Source organism: Panicum hallii, chromosome 9 (genome assembly GCF_002211085.1).
Source record: "Panicum hallii strain FIL2 chromosome 9, PHallii_v3.1, whole genome shotgun sequence".
NCBI classification, from domain to species: Eukaryota; Viridiplantae; Streptophyta; class Magnoliopsida; order Poales; family Poaceae; genus Panicum; species Panicum hallii.
The window spans coordinates 56506126-56517461 of NC_038050.1; the positions used below are offsets into that span (position 1 = coordinate 56506126).

General features: G+C 52.3%; 1 protein-coding gene and 1 long non-coding RNA gene across 3 annotated transcripts; one reads left to right on the forward strand and one right to left on the reverse strand.

Moving 5' to 3' along the window:
* The first annotated feature begins 212 nt into the window (after positions 1 to 212).
* LOC112877357 (scarecrow-like protein 6) lies at positions 213 to 2839 on the forward strand. Its single transcript, XM_025941653.1, has one exon. It carries the CDS (start codon positions 545 to 547, stop codon positions 2471 to 2473), a length of 1929 nt encoding a protein of 642 aa, XP_025797438.1. The 5' UTR covers positions 213 to 544; the 3' UTR covers positions 2474 to 2839.
* Positions 2840 to 5067: 2228 nt separating this feature from the next.
* Positions 5068 to 10230, reverse strand: LOC112873912. Of its 2 annotated transcripts, XR_003224850.1 has the most exons (8): positions 9983 to 10230; positions 9810 to 9886; positions 8737 to 8816; positions 8345 to 8408; positions 8015 to 8156; positions 7547 to 7602; positions 6362 to 6412; positions 5068 to 6161 (listed from the first exon to the last, which is right to left on the reverse strand). It is a non-coding gene; the product is annotated as an uncharacterized LOC112873912 (long non-coding RNA). The 2 variants fall into 2 exon arrangements; XR_003224851.1 differs by lacking the exon at positions 7547 to 7602 and having other exon boundaries at positions 8345 to 8816.
* Between the last annotated feature and the right edge of the window lie 1106 nt (positions 10231 to 11336).

The window sequence follows — 11336 nt, forward strand, 5'->3', positions numbered from 1 at the left end:
GCTAAAGCCTCCCTCGCTTTGAGCCTTTTTTTATTTGTTTCAGCGAAAAACTACTGTGGTGGAGAGGGAGGGAGAGAAAGTGATGGAGAGAGAAAGGGAGAGGAGCAGGAGGCTGGCTAGTAGGACAGTAGGAGAGGAGAGGAGGAAGGCAAGTCCTCGGCGAGAAGGCCACCCCACTTTATTTGCCTTTTTCATGTTGCACGCTATCATTTCGAGATCAAGACGCTGCCATGGGAATAAAATACTCTCCCCTCCCCCACACAAACCTCCTCACCCCTTCCCTTCACAAACTGCGAGAGAGACCACCACGACAGAAGAGGAGAAGGTAGAGAGAGAAGGGCCGGCCGTGTAGCTAGCTAACTGCTGGTAGTACGAGAGCGTACTGATGAGTTCTTGGACTCTACACCGAAGGGTTGTCTGAAGCGAGAGGAGAAGCAACACCCGTAGGACAAGACGTGTCGGGAGGAGGAGGAGGAGGAGGCGGCCCAGGAGCAGCACCATCGCCATTCCTTGGTCTGGTTGCTGTTATGAGGTGTTGGATTTGATGAGAGGAATGCTCTTTGCTGGTAGCGCACGAGAGGGGCACACGGGGACACTGCTACTGCTGCAACAACAACAACAGGGGCTCGCCGCCGGCAAGGTCTCCGGCGCCGGCGGCCTCTGGGAGCCCACCTCCGTGCTCGACCACAGGCACAGCCCCAGCCCGAGCCCGCCCACCTCGGCTTCCACGCTGTCGTCGCCCCTGGGCGCCGCGACCGCCGGCGTGGCGGCCCTCGCCGGTGCTAACGCCAAGAACGTCTCCCCGCCGCCACCGGCGGCGGCATGGCCGGGCGGAGCGGCCGGGGAGGAGGCTGCGGTGGGGGGCAAGGAGGAGTGGCAGCTCACGCCGCTTGACATGGGCCTTGGCGCCGGCGAGGGGTGGGACGCCACCGGCTCTGTTCTGTCCGACGGCGCGGCGCCGCCGGGACTCGCCCCCGACCACACCTTCCTCAGGTGGATCATTGGGGGCGAGGACGCGTCCGCGGGCATGGGGTCCGTCATGGACCCACCGGTCCTTGAGCTCGACCACGCCCCGTCCATGATGTCGCCGGCGTTCGGGTCCAACATGCCTTTCGCGCCGGCCATGGAGGACACGAAGGCTCCGCCTTTCGGCCACGCGTCGAACCTTCTGCTCCACCATCATCAGCACCACCCCCAGCCACACGCGGCGTTCTTCGGCTCGCACCCGTCCTTCGACGCGGCGCCGCAGACGCCGAAGCGGCACCACCCGATGGCCCCCGCGCCGGCGCCAAAGCTGCAGTCTTTCCCTGGCCCTGCCGCCCCGGCGGGCGGGTTCGTGCCCGCCATGAAGCCCAAGGCGGAGGCAGCGAACGACGAGGCGGCCGCGGCGGTGGACCAGCTCGCCGAGGCGGCCAAGCTTGCCGAGGCCGGCGACGCCTTCGGCGCCCGCGAGATATTGGCGCGGCTCAATTATCGGCTCCCCGCCGCACCCCCGGCCGGGACGCCACTGCTCCGCTCAGCCTTCTACTTCAAGGAGGCTTTGCGCCTTGCGCTCTCCCCAACCGGCGAGGCCCCGGCGCCCCCGGTGTCCACGCCGTACGACGTGGTCCTCAAGCTCGGCGCGTACAAGGCCTTTTCCGAGGTGTCCCCCGTGCTCCAGTTCGCGCACCTCACCTGCGTCCAGGCGGTACTGGACGAGATCGGCGGCGCCGGGCGCATCCACGTGCTCGACTTCGACATCGGCATGGGGGAGCAGTGGGCGTCGCTGATGCAGGAGCTCGCGCAGCGATGCCCCGCGGCGACGCTCAAGGTCACAGCATTGGTGTCCTCGGCGACGCACCACCCGCTGGAGCTGCAGCTGATCCACGAGAACCTCTCCGGCTTCGCCGCCGAGCTCGGCGTCTTCCTCCAGTTCGCGGTCTTCAACATCGACACCCTTGACCCCGCGGAGCTGGTGGCCATTACCAGCGGCGACGCCGTCGCCGTCCACCTCCCCGTGGGCTCGGCCCACGTGGCCGCAATGCCGGCCATCCTTCGCCTCGTGAAGCGGCTCGGCGCGAAGGTGGTGGTCTCCATGGACCGCGGCTGTGACCGCACGGAGCTCCCCTTCGCCGCGCACCTGTTCCAGGCGTTCCAGTCCTGCGTGTCCCTGCTCGAGTCCGTCGACGCCGTGCGCCCGGACGCCGACGCGGTCGCCAAGATCGAGCGGTTCCTGGTCCAGCCCGGCGTGGAGCGTCGCGTGGTGGCGCGCCACCGCGCGGCGGCCATGGACAAGCCGCCGCTGCCGTGGCGGACCGTGTTCGCGTCGGCGGGGTTCGTGCCGGTGCAGGCCAGCACCTTCGCCGAGTCGCAGGCGGAGGCCCTCCTCAAGCGGATGGCCCTGATGGGGTTCCGCGTGGAGAAGCGCGGCGGCGCGCTCTGCCTCTACTGGCAGCGCGGCGAGCTGGTCTCCGTGTCGGCGTGGCGGTGCTGACCACCGGCCCACGCCGCCGCACCCCGGCCGACACCGCCAGCCGTGAATCTACCACCCAGCCCGGTTTTAGCTAGGACTAATGATCCTACTGCAAGCAAACAAAAAAGTATTTTTCACCGTCGTCGTTGTAAACTTGTAATGATCCGATCTGATCACCTGCTTATTAGTGTCCTAAAATTGGAGTGCGTCGTCCGTCGCCTGGCTTGCAGCCCGGTCGCTCTGCTCGTGTTGATCAGCAGAGTAGATTGTGTTTGGAATAGCAGGTTGTAAAAGGTAGGTGCGGTGCGGTAACCAGTGCATTCTACCACCCGTGTTGCTACTCTGTTATTGCTGTGAAATCAATCAATGGTTATGCCGTTTTAAACCTTTGTTCTTCCACCTGCAATCCGATCCTACTCCTAACCGAGAATTTCGCCTGCAGAAATGTTCATCGTTTGCATCTGCAACTTGAGTGCATCTAGCCTCTGAAATTCACATGAAAATCAGGCCGTCATATTAGAAGATCATATGTTCTTGGCAACTGGATTAGGGACAAACAATTGCTTTCTTCGTCGAGAGAGCGCGGCGGCCACCTGTAATGTAAAAAAGGAGGCTCCCCACGAGAGCGGCGTGTGGTCGAGAGTCAAGAGCGGCGAGACAATTGGACGACGGAGAACAATCTCCGGCCCAGCTGTAGCAATGGCGAGGCGGAGCAAAAACAACGATCGGGAATAAAGGCGGCCACCGCATGGGCGCCCGCCGGAAGCAAGCATAAAGGCGGCCGGCAGTTTTGTTCCCGAGTGGGATTCCGATTTGCACTTGGCCAGGGTTAAGATATAGATATACTACTAGCACACACTCCAGTTGCTTAGCCCCTAAACAAGCTCGCCGTCGTGGTGGTGGTGGCTTCACCAAGGCTCTGAACCTACCTGTCTTCTATCCTCGTAGGTGTTCTAGCATCAGGCACTCCTTAAAGCAGCCAGGATCGTCAGTTTTACTGTTAACGCTCCAGGGAAAGTGTTTAGCATCGTATCATCTGGTAGTGTTGTTGAGCTAGCTAGCGAGCTAGGGTCATCAGCACAGTACAAGCAAAAGTTAGAGGGTTCCATGGTAACAATGGTACGGCATGGTTACTTTTGCCTGCCTGGTAAAAAACGACAGTTAGGCATGGTCTGTGTCTCTCTCAGGCTCGGGTCGCATTCCTACATCCAACCATTGCGCAACTTGGTGTGCGCACTGTTCCACGGGCTGTCATGCTCAAAAATGGACGCATTACAGCTTAACTGAAGGTGCTAAACCGGGCAAGTTCCTTATCTATTCCCGCCAAGAACAAAAGGAACCCTGCGGGAACAATTCTGGTGCGCAGATAACCAACCCATAGTATACTGATACTGTTGATCATTCAAAGGACATATGCCGCTGGCGGGGGTCGCCACTGCACACACCCCCCACTGCATCCTCCTGCAACGCATTGTCCTATCGCCATGATAGGAATTCGCTTGCTGCAGCAGCAGCATGAACCGAATCCCCTGCTTGTTCTCCCTCGTCATCTCTCTGATTGTTCTCCTGGCGCTGCTGGAGACAGGGGACGGGGATGCAAAGACGGGGGCAATCATCGTGTAAAGCGCCCGCGCTTTGCCGGAATGGCGGCCAAGGCATCTCGTGCGGTGAGGAGCTAATCGGAGTACCCAGTCCGGCCACGTCGCCTCCCGCAGCATTAGCGATGGGGGAATAAAAACATGGCTCCCCCGGCCTCTCTACTCCGGGAATATTGAGCGGAGATAATGGCGCTGCTGGGAATCACACCATGATGCGAGGAGCGAGCGAGTGATACGCACCACCAGCAAGATGTTGGTTCAACAGGATGTTAAGCCGAAAGGATTTGTGCTTCCAAGTGGTTAGGACGTAGGATTCTACCTGAGCAAAGCTCTTCCGGTTCTTCATGTGCTACGAGCTCACATTTCTCAGTTTAATCAAAGCTTTTCATGTAGAACCCTTCCAATCAGGCCTTTGGGATGCAGAAGGGCCACACGATGGATGTGCCAGGTAGGAGGAGGAGGAGATCACGAGATCACACAGCCGGGCCTCACCAGGAGAGCATGGAACCGGAGCATGTGGGGCCATGGCGAAGTTTAGCTGCATAATTTATCCCTGTGCTGTCTGTCCTTCGCAGTTCACAGCTGCTGCAGCTCGGCTCTGTTTGCCTGCTGCCTGCCCTGCTTCCATGCAGTGAACCTGTTGACCACACCGCGCGCGCAGGCCGCCGCGGGCCCCGCCGACGCGACGCTGCCAGCATCGGTCAGTGAGGACTTGTCGATCCGATGATCCAATCCGTGTCGGGCGGTGAGGCGCCACCAGATGGCGCGCGGGCCCCGCCCCCGCAGCGCGCTGTTCCGCCGCGCGCCGGCAGGTGGACGGCCCGGATCTCGCCGGGGCTCGTAGTTTATTATTCATCCCGGCCACCGCCCTGCGCCGTGTAGGCGTGTGGTGTAGCCGGTGCATGTGCTCTCGAGTCTTTGGCGCTTGCTATGGCTGGATCTGGCTCGATTTTCCTGTGTCTCTTTTATAAAACAAGGATTGAAATGTAAACGAACTTAAACAAATTCTTTCTCTGCCATTTTATTCGCGAAGTGTATTATTTGTTCAGCATGTTTATAGGCAAGCCTGACCGCACGAAGACACGCAGAAACTTCGTACCGAGCACGGAGTTCACAAAAACTTCTGCATTCCAAACAAAAGCACAACCAAACCAAGCCACCCTTGAACCCCCAATGCTATCTGCTCTCCAGGGCACGCACGCACGCCAGGCTCGGCCCCCATGTGTGGTCTCCTCAATGTGTCGAGTTGCCCAGCAACAGCCGTGCAAGGCCGCATGTGGCTTGCATCACCTCACCCACCTCCCATGGCGTGCTCCCTGCCTCCTTCCTGGCCTCGCCCTCGCCGGATTTGTCTTGTGTGAGCATCATCGCGTCGGGCCAATGAGCCCCTCACATGCACCGCGCACGTTGCACGTAACCGAAGCCTGCGTTTGTATCCGGCAACGAGAGAGCACGCTCGGGGCCGGGCTCCCAGTTTTGGCCGCACCCGTTCGTCATCTCCCCCGTCTCGCCCGCCAGCCGGGGCTCTACCAGCAGCAAAGCCAGCGACAGGGGAGGCCCGTTGGTGACGGGCACGATGAGCTGGAGGACTTGACGGTTGACTGGACTCGACTGGGACTGGACTTGTGATGTTATCAGGGTCGGGGCAGGCACATCATGAGCAATGAGCAGAAGCTAGCCCTAGCCCTAGCCCAGCCCCACTGGGCACTGGCGGTATGGATGTGTCGCTTTTTACCTGGGACTGGCTTCAGAATGGACTCGGGCAAGTTGACAGACTGGAGAATGGAGAGCCAGCGGCGAGGTCAGGTTAACATCATCACGGTGTCCGGGGCCAGGCGGGTGCTGCACAAGTACCCGTGACACACGGGACGGTGAGGCCGGCAGCGTGCGTCCAAGCTCCAACAAAACCGCCCGTCCCGGCCATGCCCCCGGCGCCAGTGCAAGGCCAAACTGCCATTCCGTCCGGGACAGCAAAGCGCGCCACGCCACGCCACGCCAGGGACCAGCCGGCTGTTCGTCTGGCTCGGGCACTCCATCCTCTTGAGTCTCTCACCACTCACCCATCAGCTGATCAGCGTGGCCCAGGACAAAAGAGCGCACCGGCAGGTAGCCTGCAAGGCAGTTACAAGAAGATAAGCTGTTAGCTGTTGAACTTCAGAGAAATGGGCACCACTGCACCACAGCTAAGTTCATTCAAAGCTTGAAAGTGAGCGACTACTAATGTAACTAGTAAGGACAGGATCCAAATTTCAGAAACCGTGCATCTTCCTCAGAGGCACCTGCAGTACCACAGATGCATGTACGTACGTACCATTAGGAATTGGGGACGAGGAGTGAATCATTCCCCAGCCATCCAAATTGCCTGCAATACAAAATTGCTCTAAAAACATCAGGTTATGCGCATCAGGGGCTCGCAATCGCAAAGCGGCCGAGACAAGCGCACGCTTTATTCCCCCTCCAACATCCTGAGCGTTTAGTCGCGGCTCGGGTTCACACTGGAGCCCTGTAAAAGGCGCCACGAAATCGAATCGATCGCAAAAGGGAGGGGGAGCATTGTTAATGGTAAGCATGATTTGAAGGTTCAGAGCCCGGGAATCAGAAGCCACCGGACCTGAAGGCCGGTGTCCAGATCTCGTTCATACGGGTCCAGATATCATCCATCCTGGAGGCCAGACCAAACAGGGAACGCAATGCACGCGGTGGTGGCCAGTGAGTGACAGACTGAGTAGTGGTGGTAGAACATTGTTGGGGGAGGCTGGATGGAAGTACCCTCCCTTGGAAAGAGCTAAAGATACGCAACTTTTAAGAGCCAAAACCAAAAGGAAAAGAGATGGATGGATGGATGGATGGATGGTGTCATGGTGAAGCTGCCTCGGAGAGTGGGATTCGGTGCCAACTACAAGGTTGATGCATGGGGTCACACCACACCACACCATGCATCGTCCAGCCTTTGTGCTCTCCTTTTCTCTGTATAAGATAGTGTTTCTGGTGAGGAAAAGATGGCGTAGGGCTGTTAAGCCCTCACTACGGCTAGTAATAGCCTAGCATTATCCGTACGTGCGACGCCTACCAGTTGAGCTTGCGGAGGAGGAAAAGGCAGTAAAGGTGGTTAGGGTGAAGAATTATAGTTTTTGGATCTACTTTTGATCAAGCAAAAGGAGGTGCAAAGAATGAACAGAATGATGCATGCATCTATGTTTATTTTTCCCTTCAGCAATCTCTTCAATGCCCAACTATTGTCTATAAGGTTGTGGTAACATGCAATTAAGGTCCATAAAGCAACCAGCTTTTTCAGGACGTTTGAGGTTCAACAATGAGATTTACTACAGTTATATTATGGTAACAGTGAGGTTGAACAAGCCTTTGACTAAGAGTCTGTCACAAGAATAATCGGTGGTTATAACTAAGTACGCAAAACTCTGCAAAGGACAAGTAGGTGCCTTTGCGAGGAACTTCAAAGTTCAGTTCTACAGGCCTTAACATAAGAGTAGTGTACCTGGAAAATAGGAGGACAGACAAGTGTTCTTTTGTGTTTAGCCAATCTCCTGCACTCTAAATGAAAAATCAAGTCACTGTGAGTATTCAATGTATCATACAAGACACCAGGAATCAGTTCTTTGATGGAGATGGAATTGTGCTTTCAAGCGACATGTCATTCATATGACGTTATGGCAACGGTGGAGCATAAATAATGCATACATGGTCCAGTAGATGATCTTAGTAGGTCAACTGCAGATTCTAAGTTTGTGCTGAAGATTTGCATCTGCACAAGTTATTTTCAGAAGCTATTTGAGTCAAGACGCACAGGCAAATATATGCCAAATAGATGCCCAAATATCCTGGGTCAAGTTGGCAATAACATCGCCAATCCAACAGACAGAATTGTTTGTGTAGCAGAAACAACACAAGTGTAAGATTACATGCACTAGTTAGCAAGAGATGCCTAAAAGAATCACTCAGTTACCTTGGCCAGTCCATTTGATAGCTGCATTACAATATTCGAATCCAATTGTAATGAAGACGCTAGCTCTCTTTTCCCTCAGCCGACAAACTGTAGCTATGTGCCTCTGCACAAGCATACAAGTGCCAGCTGAGCTTCAGTATACCTGAAAAAACAATTGTAATGAGAAGACAGGCAGAACCTTCGGCTAATGTTACTAAATTCATGCCATGAAACAAGAATATAGTTGCTAGTCAATTTCAGGGAATGAAACTATCTTCACATGTGCAAGAAAGAACTAGGAAGCAACGTGACAAAATATCATTGTAGAAGGAAATTAAAGATGATCCTCACCCTTCTCAAAGCTTTCCTGGGCCAATGGACTTGTAAATCGACGAAGCTCATGAAATATGCTTTTCTACAGAATATCATGTCTTCATCAAACATACAAATTTTGTTTCTAATACTAAATTCTTTTTGACTCTTGCCTACCACTAAATTGACAATAAGAATTGACGTTATGATAATGTTTCAGTATTAAATTTCTGGAAAGCAGGAATATGTCCCTAGAAATTGGCTAATGCGTCAATGCCAAACACATGTCTGCCGTAAGGCATCTGATCAACGAAAGAGAAGATGAAAGGAGATGCTCTTTTATCTTCAAGAAGGCTCTTCACAGAAAATTTAATTTATAAAGAACCTTTGACACAGACTTTCCACGATGGCTAAAGGATGATATAACGTACCTGGAATGTTTATCAGGTTGACGAAAAAGTTGTGCCGAAAGAGGTTACATCAAGACCCAATAATGGTCATCCATGGTTAGCTGCAGAATGCGTGTATTTACTTTCTTCAGGAATAGTCATGAGCTTCCCAACCCATAGAAGGTGAAAAACAGGTGATGAAAAAATATAGTTATGGACATAATGTTTGACTCATAATAGCAGCCTAAAGAAGCAAAAAGAGATGACAAACCAATTATGCAGCGTGATAAAATGGAAGCTGCGTGCCTGCAAATCAATTACCAGAGGAAGATGCATCGGATGTTCAAGAGTTGCAGCCTAGTCATAAAACCGCAGAATAATAACTTATGGATTAACAAAAAATTTCCTATCTAACGAAAATATGAACACCATGAATCTGTACTAAGGTTTTCAATTTGAGTCCCCAGATGAACATGTCAAGCAAACAAAAACCAACAGACTGTATACTATATTATGTGAAAATGAGCAAGATTCAGCAACTGGGCTGTGATTCTGTATGCTTGTCTCTACCAAATGGCAATCGTTCATTTTAAGCCCAATGTCACATGACAACACTCAAACACTAGATGGGCCTTGGAGCAAGTCAAGTTTATGTCAGTCCTCTTTAGACGTTGTGGGGGGGGGGGGGGGTCATAATGAAAGATCACTATAGCCAGTACAAATTTTGGAAGCAAACTATATGATTATGTAAAAGATTTGGCGAAGTTGTCTTTCCATTCTAGTTGATGTACAGGGAATGAGGGATGCCTTATCACTGAAATCAAATAAAAGGTTAAGAACCGCATGAAGCTCTAGACCACCAAAAGTACAAAAATATATTATTATTAATTTATTATTATTGAATGATTCAATACAAGGGTTAAGATACTACTTGAACCCTGCTAGTATAAGCATGCAGAAGGTGTTGCAAGCTGCCAGCATTGCTGAGGATAAGCCAGTCCCAATATGCCAGTATGCAAGTTATGCGATTTCAAGATCATGCATAGTAAACAGTTTTATCAGAAGTAACTTGAAAGGAGAATAACATTTTGCAAGATGTGCAGATTTGCTCACACCATTTACTACAGCAAAAACAGTGATATATGGTTTGCCTCACTCCATGGTAGCTGGCAGCATGCGCGAAGACTGACACCTAAATTGATCATCAAAGGTGAAGTGTTGTCAACCTAAGTGTTGTGCTGAGATATGGAACTTCTGGCAGAATTTTTTTTTCAGAAACAAATCTGACCAGTTAAGGATGTTGTTGTGGAGGATCCCAAATCTCCCATGAAGTCTAGCTGCTATGGAATTAAAAAGCTTTTCTGCAATCTTTTCTGCCAGCACAAAGATGGCCAAACTTATTCATTAGAATAGATTTCAAAATAACATAACGAATATATGTCCTAAAACAAAATAGGCATATTGCATTCTCTTCAGTAGTCTATACTTGAGAACCCTTGACGTACATTGGAGATCAGACTTGTCCAATACATTGTTGCCTGCAATGCGGAGCACAGAGAAAATAATAGATTAAGAAAAACTATATTGAAAAAAAATATAGGCAATATACCTCAAAAGAACACTGGTATATGGCAGCATTGGTTACATACTGTACAAAGCCATCTACTGCAATGAGCTAATATTTTGAGTAGCAATAACTAAAGGTCATATAAGGTATGGAGTCCTTACAAGATTACAAGAAAATGCTGAATTCAAATATCATTAAAATAATTCCCAGGTACACATCAAGAGGTTATATTTATATATAGAAAAATGTCATAGGAAGCAGAAAGGTGGTCATATCAATAATTATAAAATGGAAATTGTGTCATCCTCTCATCAGTGGTTCAACTCTAATCTGAAGAGCCATAATCTCTAACAAATAAACAGAATCTAGAATAATAGATCGTGTAAATTGACATGGAATTCAGTACAAAAACTTGCCTTTGAAACACTGAGAAACAACCTTTATCCCTCAAGACAGGTATCATGTTTTCCTCTTCTCCGGGCCTTGGCAGTCTGGCACCCACCTTTTTTCTCATGCTCAGTACCACACTGCCCAGGTGATCATCTATATCCATCACATTCTATCTACTACTGACTCCCACAACCTCAATCGTCCTGTCCCCTCGGCTCATCATCAGAATCAGTTAATTAGCCCCTCACCTCAATCGGCGCGCGTCATGGACCATGGCCTCGAGATGGAGCTTCCGCAAAATCTCGGTAGACTCGTCGTACTAGGTGCTCTCGGGACCGTTTATCCACGTATATTCCTCTCCCTGCGCACGGCGCCGAAGAGTGCTTCGACCGGCAGGCGCAGGTGGCAACAATGACGAGGCCGCGGCCGTTGCGGATGGGCTCGATCGGATCAGCGCCGCTGGTGCGGGGCCTAAACGATGCAGGACCACGGGGACGAAGGAGTAAGGACCCATCAGCACTCGCCCATGCCCCGATAAGGCATTTCGTCGAGCGCATCACGGGCGTCCGCGGCACGGCGTTGCAAGGGCAAGCTAGGTCGCTACTGACAAAACCGATGGCGCTAGCACTGGAAGGAGGAGCATCGCGGCGGTGCTGTGGAGCCTGAGGCGCGAGCACTGGAAGAG